General features: G+C 36.8%; 1 protein-coding gene and 1 long non-coding RNA gene across 2 annotated transcripts in view; both read left to right on the plus strand.

The window, feature by feature from the left end:
- LOC133536904 (uncharacterized) overlaps positions 1–2939 on the plus strand; it is a 14019-nt gene extending 11080 nt beyond the window's left edge. Inside the window, exon 3 of the long non-coding RNA XR_009802580.1 lies at positions 2875–2939. This is a non-coding gene — a long non-coding RNA (uncharacterized LOC133536904). The remainder of the gene's footprint in view (positions 1–2874) is intronic.
- Positions 2940–4677: 1738 nt separating this feature from the next.
- blvrb (biliverdin reductase B) lies at positions 4678–17600 on the plus strand. Its single transcript, XM_061877600.1, has 5 exons — positions 4678–4894; positions 7415–7576; positions 12376–12465; positions 12527–12658; positions 17234–17600. Exons 1-5 carry the CDS (start codon positions 4810–4812, stop codon positions 17386–17388), a joined length of 624 nt encoding a protein of 207 aa, XP_061733584.1. The 5' UTR covers positions 4678–4809; the 3' UTR covers positions 17389–17600.
- The last annotated feature ends 761 nt before the right edge of the window (positions 17601–18361 follow it).

The following is an 18361-nucleotide window of genomic DNA, read 5'->3' on the forward strand; positions in this document are numbered from 1 at the left end:
TCCTTTTGGAGTAGTTCGATGATAAAAATGATTCTTTTAAGAGTAGATTTTCTTATTATTTTTTCTGAGACATCTCCCACAGTTGAGTTGGTCTCGGCATTAGCGCGTTGCATTTAGCTCATTATGACACGTATACTGTCGCGTTAAGACAGGGGTGTCCAAAGTGTGGCCCGGGGGCCATTTGCGGCCTGCATCACCAGTTTTTTTTGGCCCTCGGCATGTTGTCGAAATAAAATCAGACAAAAAAACAACAGTAAAAATGTAAGCATAATAAGCAAATATGGTAGATAATTTTAATACTAATATTAATACAAAGCAGACACATTGTTTTGTCTGTTTTAGATTATTTTATTTTTAATTTTTTTTACAAAATAAAATATCAAAACGGCCCCCGCATAGACAGTATGAGGCCCTTTGTGGAAAAAGTTTGGACACCCCTGCTTTAAGAGAATTCACGTTAACGGAGTGCTGCTGCTGTGTTTTAACAGCCTTTCAGCTTCAAAAGTTCCACAAACATGATCACACTCACACAGTCACTGAATGGCCGCACTATAAATATGAATGATATATTTTAACACACTTATGACCAGCAGGTGTGGGTGTGGGTGGCTTTAGTGCGTGCAAATTCGTGATAGCTTTGATGTCACAAATCAATCATACTTTGTGGATTATTCATACGGTGGTCTAGCAAAGTGGTTTCTCAAATGGGAGTACACGTACCCCTGGGGTACTTGAAGGTATGCCAAGGGGTACGTGAGACTTTTAAAAAATATTCTAAAAATAGCAACAATTCAAAAATCCTTTATAAATACATGTATTGAATAATACTTCAACAAAATATGAATGTAAGTTCATAAACTGTGAAAAGAAATACAACAATGAAATATTCAGTGTTGACAGCTAGATGTTTTTGTGGACATGTTCCATAAATATTGATGTTAAAGATTTCTTTTTTTGTGAAGAAATGTGTAGAATTAAAGGCCTACTGAAACCCACTACTACCCACCACGCAGTCTGATAGTTTATATATCAATGATGAAATATTAACATTGCAACACATGCCAATACGGCCTTTTTAGTTTACTAAATTACAATTTTGAATTTCCCGGGAGTTTCGTCTTCGAAACGTCGTGTAATGATGACGTGTACGCAAGACGTCACGGGTTTTTAGGAAGTATGAGCGCTGCGCACACACACAGCTAAATGTTGACTGCTTTAACGGCATAATTATAAATTTTTTTGGACATCTGTGTTGCTGAATCTTTTGCAGTTTGTTCAATAAATATTGGAGAAGTCACAGTAGAAAGATGGAGTTGGGAAGCTTTAGCCTTTAGCCACACAAACACACAGTGATTCATTGTTTAAAATTCCTGGAGGGGAAACTTTCCTATGGATCAGAGCGCGGTCAAGCGAACGTGGATCCTACACTGTAAAAAAAAACATCGGTAAAAAAAACAGTCATCCACTGGCAGCTACGGCTGCCAAACGAAAACCATCAAATTAAAGTAAACATTGTAAACCAAATAATGATCAAAAACAGCCTATTTACAGAAATTTTCGTGAAACGTTTTGCGGAAAAATATTGTAATTTTACAGGTTTTTACTAAATTATTAAGATCAACCACCTTTAATAAAGTGACGATGAGTTCTGCAGAAAATTACCTTTGTTCTACAGAGTTTTTCCAAATTATTACGATCAACTAACTTTAATGAAGTGACAATGCTGGCAGTTTCACAGAAAAATACCATTATTTTACAGATTTTTTCTGAATTGTTAGGATCAGTGGTCTTAAATTCAATTTACCTGGGGGCCACTGGATGCAGAAATGTGGTGTAAAGTAGATTCGCCATCTTTGTATGGATATCCCGACCTGGCAACATACTTGTCAATTCCCCCGATTTTACCAAGAGACTTACTGTGACCCTCACGAAGGATTGGCCCGAAATTCACCCGGACAATTATTTTAAGAGGGTCTTCATCATCTTCAATAAACTTTCATCGCACTCGCTCATTGACCACATAAACAGCGTGCACACTACAACACATATTGTATAAGGCTTTGTTGAACATTCAATGGGGACTGCAAGACATACTTGATCAACAGCCACACAAGTCACACTGACGGTGGCCGTACAAACAAATTTAACGCTGTTATAATATGCGCCACACTGTGACCCCACACCAAACAAAAATGACAAACACATTTTGGGAGAACATAAGCACTATAAAACATAAACACAAAAGAACAAATACCCACAATCCAATGCAGCCCTACTCTTCCAGGCTACACCCCCGCCACCACCCCACATCTCCTCCTCAATACGTCGTTTGAGGTGGGCGGGGTTTGGTGGTTGCCTTTATATAACAGGCTACATATATTTTTCAACTTGAATATAAAAATACACATAAATATTAAAAAAATAAGATTTACCTTAAAATTACATATAAAACTGTTAGATTGTTATTATGGACATAGACTTTTATATAACAAGCTACATATTAAATTAAAGTTAATTACTGTAATTTTACATGAATTTGAAAGTAATTTGAGAAAACAGAAAACGATATGTATAATTAATTTGGTATTTTTCTGTAAAAAAAATTGAAATATTCATAGTTTATCATTACTGGCATATTACTTAAAATAACAGGCGGTTTGTTTATTTACAGATAATGTCTTCAATTCTACAGTTTTACGACCTATTTTAAAAAAAAAAGAAAAATTCCAGTAGAAATTTAGAGTAAATTAACAATAAAAATAGGATTTTTTTTTTTACAGTGTACCAAATTTCAACCAGCAGGTTTCGGTGAGAAAATTGTGGTTAAAAAGTCAGTTTCTTACTGGAGAAAAGCTGAGCTTGTGCCGTCCATAGCTGCCGTCGACTCCCCTGAGACACTAAGCGTCAAGACACCCGTGGAGACACCCTTCCGACTTTCAGGTAATATTAAACTCACTAAAACACTAGCAACACAATACAAAGATAAGGGATTTCCCAGAACCCACGCATTCACAGGGAGAACATGCAAACTCCACACAGAAAGATCCCGAGCCTGGATTTGAACCCAGGGCTGCAGGACCTTCGTATTGTGGCTTCCTCCCACTTCCAAAGACATGCACCTGGGGATAGGTTGATTGGTAACACTAAATTGGCCCTAGTGTGTGAATGTGAGTGTGAATGTTGTCTGTCTATCTGTGTTGGCCCTGCGATGAGGTGGCGACTTGTCCAGGGTGTACCCCGCCTTCCGCCCGATTGTAGCTCAGATAGGCGCCAGCGCCCCCCGTGACCCCGAAAGGGAATAAGCGGTAGAAAATGGATGGATGGATGGGATTTCCCAGAATTAACCTAGTAAATGTGTGTAAAAACATCGGAATCCGTCCCAATGCAATCGCGTTTTTTTTTTAATTTTATTTTTTTTTTTCTAATCCGTCGCTATCAATATCCTCAAACACAAATCTTTCATCCTCGCTCAAATTAATGGGGAAATTGTCGTTTTCTCGGTCCGAATAGCACTTTTTGTTGGAGGCTCCCATTAAAAACAATGTGAATATGTGAGGAGCCCTCAAACATGTAACGTCATCGTCTGCGACTTCCGGTAAAGGCAGGGCTTTTCTCTTAGCACCGAAAGTTGCGAACTTTATCATGGATGTTCTCTACTAAATCCTTTCAGCAAAAATATGGCAATATTGCGAAATGATCAAGTATAACACGTAGAATGGACCTGCTATCCCCGTTTAAATAAGACAATCTCATTTCAGTAGGGGCTTCACGGTTCAGAGGGGTTAGTGCGTCTGCCTCACAATACGAAGTTCCTGCACTCCTGGGTTCAAATCCAGGCTCGGGATCTTTCTGTGTGGAGTTTGCATGTTCTCCCCGTGAATGCGTGGGTTCCCTACGGGTACTCCGGCTTCCTCCCACTTCCAAAGACATGCACCTGGGGATAGGTTGATTGGCAACACTAAAAAATTGGCCCTAGTGTGTGAATGTGAGTGTGAATGTTGTCTGTCTATCTGTGTTGGCCCTGCGATGAGGTGGCGACTTGTCCAGGGTTTACCCTGCCTTCCGCCCGATTGTAGCTGAGATAGGCGCCAGCTCCCCCCGCGACCCCGAAAGGGAATAAGCGGTAGAAAATGGACGGATGGATGGCATTTCAGTAGGCCTTTAGTTCATGAATCCAGATGGATCGCTATTACAATCCCCAAAGAGGGCACTTTAAGTTGATGATTACTTCTATGTGTAGAAATCTTTATTTATAATTGAATCACTTGTTTATTTTTCAACAAGTTTTTAGTTTTTTTTAAAATAATTTTTCCAAATACTTCAAGAAAGACCACTACAAATAAGCAATATTTTGCACTGCTATACAATTTAATAAACCAGAAACTGATGACATAGTGCTGTATTTTACTTCTTTATCTCTTTTTTTTTTTCAACAAAAAATGCTTTGCTCTGATTAGGGGGTACTTGAATTAAAAAAATGTTCACGGGGGTACATCACTGAAAAAGGTTGAGAACCACTGGTCTAGCACTAATTTATCTTCTCTTGGTAAAGCCATTTGTCATTTTACTGCCACTGCTGGAGAACCAGCAACATAGCAAGATAGTCACCCTACGATTTAGCAAATGTTTGAAAAAAAGTACGCTGTACCTTTAAATAGTCAGGAAAGGGAGGGGGGGTCAGTGGGGGTGGAGTCTAATATGCGGAAGCGGCCCCCGAGTCTCGACTTGCCACAGAATGGACACACTATTGTGACTTTTTAAAGAAGAAGACTTACATTCCGACTCTCAGGACGATCTCAGCTGCGGACAATGTCTGACTCCATTAAGAATGTGGCCATTTTTGGAGCGACGGGAATGACCGGCCAAGCCACCGTCCCCCTCGCGGCGGCTGCAGGTTGGAGATGACGTCACACCTCTGTGAAAACGTGTTTTTATTGTTCTTTTTTGTAATTTTTTTTTTACTATTTTATAGAGTAAATCTATTAATATACGTTTTCAAATCGTTTTTTGCAATATGATTATGTAGATAATGTAACTAATTACCTGTATATGCAGCTGAGAATAATTGTTGTTTCTACTGTTAAATATGTACAGATAAAACATTTAGTGTTGTATTGACTCAGTGTATTTACATTGAAAGACAGATACATTATGACACGCCACCTTAGGGGTGACCAAAGTGTGACCCGGGGGCCATTTGCGCAACACGTTTTGTAACGGCCCGTCGGACACTGTAGAACAGGGGTAGGGAACCTATGGCTCTTGAGCCAGATGTGGCTCTTTTGATGACCGCATCTGGCTCTCAGATAAATCTTAGCAGACATTGCTTAACACAATAAGTAATGAATAATGCCGCTGGTAATCACAGTGTCAAAAATAACGTTCAAAATATAAAACATTCTCATGCATTTTAATCCATCCATCTGTTTTTCTACCGCACCTTTTCAAGAAGTCGCATTAAGGGTAAGAAGTATTTTATTTATTATTGGTTAGCTTCAGAATAACAATCTCATTCAAAAGAATAAGAGACTTACTAGACTCTTAAAAATGTTGGTCGTACTTAAAAATGCACACATTTAGCTGTATTCAGTGTTAAAAAATATATTATATGGCCCTCACTGAAAGACATTTTAAAATATTTGGCTTTCATGGCTCTCTCAGCCAAAAATGTTCCCGACCCCTGCTGTAGAGGTACTATTAGTAAAAAAACACACACAATAAACATAAAAGTGGAATAAAAGAACAAATCTAATGATACACTGGGAAAAAATTGTATTCCAATAGAGTAGTTAGAGTACAAAAATGTTAAGTTAAGAGTCTATAAAAACCTTTCGGATTCATATTTCTTTCAACGTTTTTTTTTTCTGATCAACTTCAATCCTAAACAAAAATATCAAACATTTTATGTTTTCAAAATTTAATTTTAACCCTTTGAATACCCATTATATTTAATTATATATATGTATGTGTATCTATACATATATATATATATATAGATATATCTATATCTATATATATATATATATGTATATGTGTGTGTGTGTATATATATGTATGTATATATATATGTTTATATATATATATTTATATATATGTGTGTGTATATATGTATGTATATATATATATATATATATATATATGATAATATATATATATATAAATTTGTGTGTGTGTATATATATGTATATACATATGTGTGTGTGTGTATAAATATATATATTTTTATGTGTGTGTGTATATATATATTTTTATGTGTGTGTGTGTATATATACATGTGTGCAAATATATGTGTGTGTATATATTTGTATGTGTGTATATATATATTTATATGTGTATATATATGTACAGTATATATATGTGTATATATGTATATATGTGTGTATATATGTGTATATATATGTATATACATGTACAGTATATATACGTGTATATATGTATATATGTGTGTATATATATGTGTATGTGTATATATGTATGTATATATATATATATATATATATGTATATATATATATATATATATATATATATATATGCGTATATAAATGTATATATGTATTTATATATACATGTATATAAGTATGTGTGTGTATTTTTACAACATGCATGATTTATGATCCTTATAATAAATGTTAAAGGGCTGAGGGACTGGTGAAAAGAACTATTAATAATACGAATCATTTGAATGCATTGTTATATGGATTTTTTTATAGGGAACGATTCCCAAGAGAAAAATGTGCGTATTAGAGTGTGTATTATAACATTTAATTAATTAATAAATACTATAATTAATTTACAATTCATTAATAAGTATTTTGTTTACCAAGTCTTACCTTCTAATACAATGACTTGTCACAATAAACAAAACAGAAATATATGAGGTATATGTATCTTTGATCTCAAGTACTCCTTTTTAGATAATGTTGACCAGCAAATACATTGTTTTAGACTCCAAAAGAGGGTCTGGTCTGTATGGGTGTTTATTTTGATCAAGCAAGCAAGTGTTTAGGTCAGATCCAACACATTTGCATGCAGAGACCACTTTGTGACATACTATAGACCAGTTAGCCAGTTGATAAAGCTGTAGTAATACTTTGATAATAAATAACTGATTGGACTAGGAATTGTTGTCATTATTCGTTATAGTCCTTGTATGTGTGCACCAAAGAACAGCTGAGTCACGGTTAGACTTTCCAGGGTTACGGCGGAGAAGATAACGTAGATATGTTGGTTATCTTGGTCGTACAGGAGGGGCGGAGTCACACTGACCGTTTGGTTGTGAGGTAAAACTAAAGCTCATGAGCTCAGACAAGCGGCTGAATTCTGATTTGGACACCAATTTCCCCCCATAGGTTATAATGTAAATAGAAATAATCTGTTACAGGGTCAAACTCACCTCCTAGTCCCCCCTACAGGTTATAACGTTACGGTGCTGGTTCGGGACCCCGCCAGGCTGCCCGCCGACCACAAGGCGTCCAGGGTGGTGGTGGGGGACGTCCTCAATATGGAGGACGTGAAGAAGACCATGGAGGGCCAGGACGCCGTCATCATCGTGCTGGGCACCAGGAACGACCTGAGTGAGCTGCATCACATCTTCAATACGTAAAAGCAGGGGTGTCCAAATTTTTTGCCACTGAGAAAAATGAAAGCATTCATGGGCCCATTGGATATTTTTCATATTCAAAACAAAAATGGCTTTCCATAGTTTTGGTAAGTCTTAAAGGTCCCAAGTACCCCCAAAAAATAACCTAGAAATAAGTTACATAATAATATGTTTTACTTTCAAAATTAAAATATCTATGGATCCACTTCAGATCTGTCTGTTGATAATTGGTTTACATTTTCTTATGCTTTATGTTCTTCTTATGAAAAATAAAACCCTGTTTTAAGGCCAGTACACAAAATATGCTATATGTTCCCCTAAAAAATGTTCAAAGTTAAATCTTAGCTGTTGAGTATTTGAAGCATTAGAGATCAATAATTCATAGCCTTTATTTTGGTTCAAAATTGCTTTTTGAGTAATGGAAGTTAAAAAAAAATCAGTTTAAAAGTTTTAGGCCCCCACTCAAAAAAGCGTTAAAAATAAGTCTGCTGGCGTTGTGTGGTCCTTTTCAATATATGTTATTTTTACTTTAAACGCTTAAATCTCTTCTCCAGACCCATCCATTGATTAAGTTATATATTTCTAAAATGTTTTCCTATGTTTTATGCCCTTTTTGCCAAATAAAACATTGTTTTATGTACATATGACAAACACACAAAATGCAATATTTTCCCCCCAAAATATTTCAAAGTGAAATATTTCATGTAAAGTAATTGGAGCCTTAAATAGGTCAATAGTTTATAACATTACTTTTGAGAAAAAAACAATCAGACTAAAAGTTTTGAGTATCCAAAAGGCCCCCCACTCATAGAAATTTTAGAAATATGTCCTATGTCAATATATAATATTTTCACTTTAAACGCTCAAATTTGTAGATCAACTTCAGATATATCCATTTTTCTTATGTTTTATGCTCTTTTTGCCATAGAAAACGTGTTTTATTTTAAGGAGCACTGCACTTTTTTGAGAATTTTCCCTATCGTTCATAATCATCATGAGAGAACAGAACAAACATAATTCTTTTTAGGATTTTAAAGATCATTAAAAAAAATGCTTGGATGCGGTAATAGGAGTCACTGTTGTAGCCTTCAAAACCCTCCATCCATCCATTTTCTACTGCTCATTCCCTTCAGGGTCGCAGGGGGCGCTGGAGCCTATCTCAGCTACATTCGGGCGGAAGGCAGGGTACACCGTAGACGAGTTGCCACCTCATCACAGGGCCAACACAGATAGACGGACAACATTCACACTCACATTCACACACTAGGGCCAATTTAGTGTTGCCAATCAACCTATCCCCAGGTGCATGTCTTTGGAGTACCCAGAGGGAACCCACGCCCCTATATAATGTAGTAACAGACACTTTCATAACAATATGTAATGTGTTTTATATACACACTGCAAGTATATATATAATGTTGTAAAAGACACCTTCATAACAATATGTAATATGTTTTATATACACACAGCAAGTATATATATAATATAGTAACAGACTCCTTCATAACAAAATGTAATGTTTTGTATACACACTGCAAGTATATATATAATGTAGTAACAAGACACCTTCATAACAATATGTAATATGTTTTATATACACACTGCAAGTACAAACCCCGTTTCCATATGAGTTGGGAAATTGTGTTAGATGTAAATATAAACGGAATCCAATGATTTGCAAAAAATTTCAAACCCATATTCAGTTGAATATGCTACAAATACAACATATTTAATGTTCAAACTGATAACCAATTTTTTTTTTGCAAATAATCATTAACTTTATAATTTGATGCCAGCAACACGTGACAAAGAAGTTGGGAAAGGTGGCAATAAATACTGATAAAGTTGAGGAATGCTCATCAAACACTTATATGGAACATCCCACAGGTGTGCAGGCTAATTGGGAACAGGTGGGTGCCATGATTTTGTATAAAAGCAGCTTCCATGAAATGCTAAGTAATTCACAAACAAGGATGGGGCGAGGGTCACCACTTTGTAAGCAAATTGTCGAACAGTTTTAGAACAACATTTCTCAACGAGCTATTGCAAGGAATTTAGGGATTTTACCATCTACGGTCCGTAAAATCATCAAAAAGTTCAGAGAATCTGGAGAAATCACTGCACGTAAGCGATATTACAGACTTTTGATCCCTCAGGCGGTACTGCATCAAAAACCGACATCAGCGTGTAAAGGATATCACCACGTGGGCTCAGGAACACTTCATAAACCACTGTCAGTAACTACAGTTGGTCGCTACATCTGTAAGTGCAAGTTAAAACTCTACGATGCAAAGCCAAACCCATTTATCAACAGTATCATGTAACGCTGCTGGCTTGGCTGGGCCCGAGCTCACCTAATATGGACTGATGCAAAGTGGAAAGGTGTTCTGTGGTCTGACGAGTCCACATTTCAAATTGTATTCGGAAATAGAGGACGTGGTGTCCTCCAGGATAAAGAGGAAAATAACCATTCGGATTGTTATAGGCGCAAAGTTCAAAAGCCAGCATCTGTGACGGTATGGGGGTGTATTAGTGCCATAGGCATGGGTAACTTACACATCTGTGAAAGCACCATTAATGCTGAAAGGTCCATACAGGTTTTGAAGCAACATATGTTGTCATCCAAGCATCATGAACGCCCCTACTTATTTCAGCAAGACAACTGTTACAACAGCGTGGCTTTGTAAAAAAAAGAGTGCGGGTACTTTCCTGGCCCGCCTTGCAGTCCAGACCTGTCTCCCATCAAAAATGTGTGGCGCATTATGAAGCGTAAAATACGACAGCGGAGACTCCGGACTGTTGAACGACTGAAGCTCTACATAAAACAAGAATGGGAAAGAATTCCACTTTCAAAGCTTCAACAATTAGTTTCCTCAGTTCCCAAACGTTTATTGAGTGTTGTTAAAAGAAAAGGTGATCCAACACAGTGGTGAACATGTCCTTTTGCAACTACTTTGGCACGTGTTGCAGCCATGAAATTCTAAGTTAATTATTATTTGCAAAAAAAAATAAAGTTTATAAGTTTGAACATCAAATATCTTGTCTTTGTAGTGCATTCAACTGAATATGGGTTGAAAAGGATTTGCAAATCATTGTATTCCGTTTATATTTACATCTAACACAATTTCCCAACTCATACGGAAACAGGGTTTGTATGTATATATGTATATATATATATATATATATATATATATATATATATATATAAAATGTAGTAACAGACACGTTCATAACATTATGTAATATGTACAATATAGGCGCCAGCGCCCCCGAAAGGGAATAAGCGGTAGAAAATGGATGGATGGATACACACTGCAAAGATATATATATATACATATATATATATATAATGTAGTAAAAAACACCTTTATAACCATATTTAACATGTTCAATATTTACCGTATTTTGATCTTTAAAATCATTGCCAGGACTGATTTTTTTCCCTGCATTGATTTCCGTAGCAGCGCACGTCTAATCTGTGTGTTCTTACTTCGGGAAACAAATGCGATTGTGTGTTTTCTACTCATTGCAGACTTAGTAACAGACAATGAGAACAACCTTTTTTTCACGCCGAATATACTGAGGATAGAGCATTAAGGAAGAGTGAGGCGTTGGAGCAGACGGAAGCCAAGAGAGTGACGTCGGGGTGACTTGAAGCTGCAAAATGTGGAAATTGAAGCCATAGCTATTCAACATAAATCGTGTGCTTACCCAAATAAACTGGGAAAAAACGTACTCGGCCAGCTGGACCAAATGCAGAACCGTCCATCTAGTGAGTCACACTTAAATATTGATCATTATACACACAGCATGTCACCGTATACTACAGTACATAAGCTGTCTGGCTAGCTGTGTATAAACAAAAGATGAAATGCGAGCTAATACTTTACAGATATTGTAATATGATTGTTCAGGTTTTCCACTCAGTACAGATTGGTGTCCTATCTTATGTTGTTGTGCATTAAAAACTCGAAAGCCATTCAGCTGCTGACGCAAAAGATAGCTTATCTCTTGCCGTAGTTAGCTTTTACGGCTAATACCAAAGCACACTGATGTTTTAGTACGCTAGAAAAAGAGTTCCTCACAGTGTTTGCTTTTACAATAACAATGTTGCTACAGTTTGGTTATTATACAGGTTACAGAACATAAATGAAGTATTGTTGACGGTTTTTGAATGCATTTTTAAAGTAATTTAGAGGTCGAATTGATTGCTCCCATTAGCTCCATTGCTAGTTACCTAGAACGGGAGGATTTTTACAAGTTAGACTACAAATAAACATTTTCTCTTCTTGTCTCTCATAATGATTGTGAAGGACAGGCAAAATTCCCCAAATAAGTGCAGTTCTCCTTTAAATGGCAAAGACACGATGCGTGTGTTCGATAAGTGAGATACTTGATGTGAAGTAATTAGATAATTTATACCAACATTGGTTTTAATTAATTATAGTGATTTAAGCAATGACAGCTTTAAAGTAAAAAACAGCCTGCATGGCAGCTTAGGGCTATTAGTGTCAATATTGCAATATTTTCTTGTTACATTTTCTCTATTTTCTCTTTTATTCCAACTGTCAATGTTTTTTTTTTTGTTTTTATAAATAGTATTTCTAAAATGTGTCGTGGGCCTTCAAAAATTAGCTCTGTGCCGCAAATGGCCCCCGGGCCCTACTTTTGACACCCCTGTTTTAAATGCAGGATGCTTTGGCAAGAATATAATTCATACACATCACCATAAACAGACAGGAAGTAGCACACAAACCGTTTTGTTCTGCCCAGGTCCGACCACCATGATGTCTGACGGCACCAAAAACATAGTGGAGGCCATGAAGGCTCGTGGCGTCCGCAAAGTGGTCGGCTGCATGTCGGGTAGAACTGCACACAATCTCATCTAGCTGCTTTCCACCTGTTTAACTCTCCTCCTCCTCAGCCTTCCTGCTGTGGGATCGCGCCAAAGTCCCGCCCCGTCTGCTTCCCGTCACGGAAGACCACGACAGGATGTACAAAGTCCTGAAGTCGTCCGGTCTGGACTACGTGGCCGTCATGCCGCCTCACATCGCCGGTGAGTGGAGAGTAGAAAATAAAATACTGCACTTACAGGCAGCTTCACATACTAATACTAATATTAACCCTTACAGTATATTGGGGACTTAACTTTTGTTATGTTACTACAAATGGAACACTTTTTTATAAGACTGTCCTGTTTTTTTCCTCATGCTATTGACAATTAATCGAATTTTGATTCCATTTTCGGGTATGGCGTCTCATGGTCAGGGAAATATCATCAAAAAAACAATTAAAGGGCCATGCTACGTTTATGCAAATACCTGAGCTTGTAATGGTGAAACAGATGACGAGCGAATAAGTCTGCTAAAAGTTTTGGATGTTACCATGGTTACTACTTTTTATTTGACTCAGCGCGGTGTGCCTAAAAAAAGTAAGGCATTGTTTTCCGCGTTCAAGTAACCACGGGCGGAATCACAAAATTGGCCAATTAAACAGAATCTGCTGCTAAACGGCGTAAACGCGGAATATCAGAGAAATAGACAAAAATATGACTGAAGTGTGTAAATGTGAGTGTGAATGTTGTCTGTCTATCTGTGTTGGCCCTGCGATGAGGTGGCGACTTGTCCAGGGTGTACCCCGCCTTCCGCCCGATTGTAGCTGAGATAGGCGCCAGCACCCCCCGCGACCCCGAAAGGGAATAAGCGGTAGAAAATGGATGGATGGATGTTGTCATTGTGAGAAGGAGTAACATTTGTTTGGAAAATTTGAAACTGCAAATAAACTATAAAGCTAAAGCTAGCAAGAACAATCCATACACACGCAACTAGGGTTGTATATTATAGTACCAAGGTACTAACGAATCATATTCAGTAGGGGTGTGGGAAAAAATCGATTCGAATACGTTGTGCGATTCAGAATAGATTCTAATTTTTTTTTTTTAAATCAATTTTTTTTTTTTTTTTTTAATCAATCCAACAAACAATACACAGCAATACCATAACAATGCAATCCAATTCCAAAACCAAACCTGACCCAGCAACACTCAGAACCGCAATAAACAGAGCAATTGAGAGGAGACACAAACACGACACAGAACAAACCAAAAGTAGTGAAACAAAAATGAATATTATCAACAACAGTATCAATATTAGTTATAATTTCAGTATAGCAGTAATTCAAAATCCCTCATTGACATTATCATTAGACATTTATAAAAATAATAAAAAAAGAACAATAGTGTCACAGTGGCTTACACTTGCATCACATCTCATAAGCTTGACAACACACTGTGTTCAATGTTTTCACAAAGATAAAATAAGTCATATTTTTGGTTCGTTTAATAGTCAAAACAAATTTACATTATTGCAATCAGTTGATAAAATATTGTCCTTCACAATTATAAAAGCTTTTCTTTTTTTTTTTTTAAATCGACTACTCTGCTTGTATATCAGCAGACTGGGGTAGATCCTGCTGAAATCCTATGTATTGAATGAATACAGAATAATTTTGAATCGGAAAAATATCGTTTTTGAACAGAGAATCGAAAAAAATCAATATATAATCGAATCGTGACCCCCAAGAATTGATATTGAATCGAATCGTGGGACACTCAAAGATTCGCAGCCCTAATATTCAGTACTATACCACCTCTAAAAAATACCGGTCCCCCACACTCCTGTCGTCGTCACGTCGTGTCATTGTTGGTTTTACGAGCAGACGAGCATGTTCGGCATCGCACAAACACAGAGTACTTTCAGGCAGACACAGTGTGCACACAGAAAAGGGAAAACGGACGCATTTTGGCTTAAAAACTAAAGATAAAGGTGAAGTTATAACACTGACACGCCCTCAGGAAGAGGTGCTTTAAGACATGGCAAGCCAGCTAGCGGCTAAAGTCGATCCGGAGTCAGCAGTGTTTTAGCTACTTCTAAATATCTAAACCTCGCCTCCATGGCGACAAATAAAGTAAGTTTCTTACAAGTATCATCCCTGCAGGACGAGGAATAGCTAAACATGCTTCACCACACACCGTAGATCACAGGCGTCACATTGTAAACAAATGCCATTTGTGTATCCACACCTGATATCCACTGTGATGTTACCAAGTACAAGAGTGTATCAGGTCGATACCACTAAGATTACATCGTTATTTTTTAGCATCACAAATTTTTTTATATTATGTTTATAAACTCAGGAAATATGTCCCTGACACATGAGGACTTTCAATATGACCAATGTATGATCCTGTAATGACTTGGTATCAAATTGATAACCAAATTTGTGGTATCATCTAAAACTAATGTAAAGTATCAAACAACAGAAGAATAAGTGATTATCACATTATAACAGAAGTGTAGATAGAACACGTTAAAAGAGAAAGTAAGCCAATGTTTACAGTAAATTAACCAGTAGATTAATAAGTTTCTACCACTTTTCCTTAGTAATTTTGACAAGATATTAGAAAGGAAAATGACACGCAGCGGCGGTGATGACCAAGAAGAACGTGGAGTTGGAATATAATTACAACACTATATGTACATATTTATATACATATTTATATAATACTTACATATTTATATAATATGTAACTACAAGCTCCATTCACAGACAGAGTCCCATTGCTTTTATGAGCGGTCGAGCGAGTCAAAAGCCGAAAAATATATATATATTTATCTATTTATTTATTTTTTATTTGTGGCGGCCGTAATTCTTTCGTGGCGGGCCGCCACAAATAAATGAATGTGTGGGAAACCCTGATATTTAGGCCTGCTGTTTACCACAGTACCCCAGCCATTTAACATGTACTGTATGGTTACTAACCCATTTAATGCAAATATTTCAAAATATAAAAAACTGGCATAATTGTATCAAATGAGAATTAAAAGGGTTTAAAAAAAAAAGACCTATTTGCTATTTTTATTTCGGACTGAAGTTGATGGGGGGATCTGAGAGAAAAAAGTAGAAAAAAATAAGAAGCCAAAAGGACTTTTTTGTCCTCTAGCTCCTCTATGGCTTTAAAAATAAGTAATTCTGAGAGAGTTAAATATGTAAAAAAAAGTATTTTGAGATTAACCAATCAGTGCATCTGGAAAGGAAATACGAGAGTTCTGACCTCCTTGTGTCCTCAAACTCTTAACTGGTGGTAGGGATGGGCAACGAATCCAGTACTTTTTTGGCACCGACTGAATCCTTCCGGTCCTATTGGGCACTAATTTACGTAAAGGCCAACGCTGGCATGTTACGGTACCTGTGTGACGTCACGCCAGGTTGCACTTTGGCGATCACTCCAGCAGAAGTGAGAGCGGACTCAGCCAAACTACCTCTAATTAAAGTTGTACATTTCAATGCCAACAAAGTAATTGACTCAATAAATACTCCAACGTAAGTAAAGTAAGGCTGCACTTACTTTAAATTTATAAATTGGTTTTGCTATTGACATGCTAATGATTAGCATTAACAATTTTACATGGCAATTTCAACACCTCCAAATGTGTTAATGAAAACTACAACAAAGGTGCACGTTACAATCAAACCCCTGGTCTGTACTAAGTACAATACTTACAGGATTAACACCTTTTAAGGAACAACAAAAGACTAGACAGCAAAGACTGAATTAATCAACACACCATAAACTATGTCCTTGACTTCCAACTGTAATTTAGACCTAAATGTGATAATAAAACAAGATAGAACAACTTGACAGCAGTTATCACAGGGGTGCCCAGTCAGTCGATCGCCAGCCAGGCTTTTAAAAAAATAGACCTAAAAATTTGCGATCATCAATCTTCACCAAGACGTCACTTGATTGACATTCACGGCACCCGAAGGTCTTGTGAGATGACGCTGGCTGCTGCGAGATAATTATGAAGAAAAAATGACCGAGAGGAAAGCGAGAAACACATTTTATTTCAACAGACTCTCGCGCCGTACCTCCGTCAAAACTCTCAAGGCCGACTGCACATTTCCTATCTTCACAATAAAAGCCCTGCTTCATGCTGCCTGCGCTAACAAAATAAGAGTCTCGGAAAGCTTTCTGAGACAAGCAAGCTACGGAATTTGCCGCCAATGTTTTTCTTGTAAAGTGTATGGAAGCTGGATAAATAAGATGCCAAAAACCAACCACTTTCATGTGGTATTGTAGAGAAAGGAGGACTTTTTCTCTACTCCATTCAAAAATGTGGGCGTTATCATCACTACTGTCTGATTCCAATCAATGCAAGTCATCAGAATCAGGTAATACACCAACTTCTATTCTTGTCTTCGTGAAAGAAAGACATCCATATGTGTTACACATGCTTGTATTATCATAAACACATTTAACTTGTTAATAAAAACATCCCTTTCATAAATAAATACATATAAATGATATATATGAATGAGGTAGATCCCCTCGATTTGGTCAATTGAAAAGTAGTTCGCCTGCAGAAAAAGTGTGGGCACCCCTGAGTTATCATAATCAGCTAATTTTTAAATTTTGCGATAAAAATTTCATTTTTATTATCAAAAACTACTAATATTTACCAAAACTACCAAAAATGTGCTGGAATTTTTACCGTATCGGTTCAAATGTGAACAGTACCTATCCCTAATTGGCGGTACATATCAACAAGTATTTTCCATTTCTGCACAGGCGATCTTCCTCTGACAGAGAAATACTCGGTGACAGAGAACATGCTGAAAGGACGAGCCATCTCCAAACACGACCTGGGACATTTCTTCGTCAAGTGTCTGTCCACCAGCGAGTGGGACAGCAAGACCGTGGGCGTGTGGGGGGACTCTGTATAGTGCCGCTAGTTGCTATGCTTCCTCTCACATTTCCCCCCCACAAATTATAAATCATAATACAACTTTTGTTCAGTATAATTCTGATCAAGACAACATTGTATTGGGACACATTTTAAATAGGTTGTAAACTTTTCATTCCACTGCCACCAAACAAATGATTTGTTTTGTGATTTAAAAAAAATAATACAGTACTAATATTATAAAAAATGTGTGAGTTGTCCAATTTATTCGAACAACAATCCAGATATACATGTACTTCTTGCCTACATAAGAACACACATAGCTACAGTTGTCCTTGCTGCTTTGCTAATATTTTGCCATAATTGCATCACAGGTTTGTGTTTTTTAAAGAATATTGTACATAATTTTGGCATGAAGTACGTGTTAAATGCAGTGTTATTTATGTGTTATGTTTTACAGTGCAGTATTTGTCCTATTTTCTATTGTTGTATTGTGCTGTTTGATTATGATCAAGCGGCATTTCCGCTTCGGGGTTTAGGGTAAACACTGCTAACAGCAATAGCGGCTAATCTTGACACGCACTGCTAATAACACTGCTAATGTTCGGAACTGCGACTATTGTTTTTGTAGAACAACTTAGGCCCGTGATTTCTGCCATTTCTAATTACTCAGGATGTGTCAAAGTATTTATATGCCGTAGCAATGAAAGGATCCTCCAGGCTACCAGTGAATAATTTATAGCCTGATTTTAGCTAATTATTATGCAAATAATTGTTATTTATGTTTAGACTAGAGAGCTTGTTATGTTCAATAACACATTTAGAAGGTTGTAAACAGTTTATGTACTAACCCCGTTTCCATATAAGTTGGGAAATTGTGTTAGATGTAAATATAAACGGAATACAATGATTTGCAAATAATTTTCAACTCATTCAGTTGAATATGCTACAAAGACAACATATTTGATGTTCAAACTGATAAACATTTTTTTTTCTGCAAATAATCATTGACT

This window comes from Nerophis ophidion, linkage group LG18 (genome assembly GCF_033978795.1).
Source record: "Nerophis ophidion isolate RoL-2023_Sa linkage group LG18, RoL_Noph_v1.0, whole genome shotgun sequence".
Lineage (NCBI taxonomy): Eukaryota > Metazoa > Chordata > Actinopteri > Syngnathiformes > Syngnathidae > Nerophis > Nerophis ophidion.

Excerpts from the sequence above, each read along its gene's own strand:
- blvrb (XM_061877600.1), top strand. The coding sequence starts at position 4,810 with ATGTCTGACTCCATTAAGAATGTGGCCATTTTTGGAGCGACGGGAATG. Across the intron at positions 4,895-7,414 it reads CCCCCTCGCGGCGGCTGCAG|GTTATAACGTTACGGTGCTG; the intron begins GTTGGAGATGAC and ends TCCCCCCTACAG. Across the intron at positions 12,659-17,233 it reads CATGCCGCCTCACATCGCCG|GCGATCTTCCTCTGACAGAG; the intron begins GTGAGTGGAGAG and ends ATTTCTGCACAG.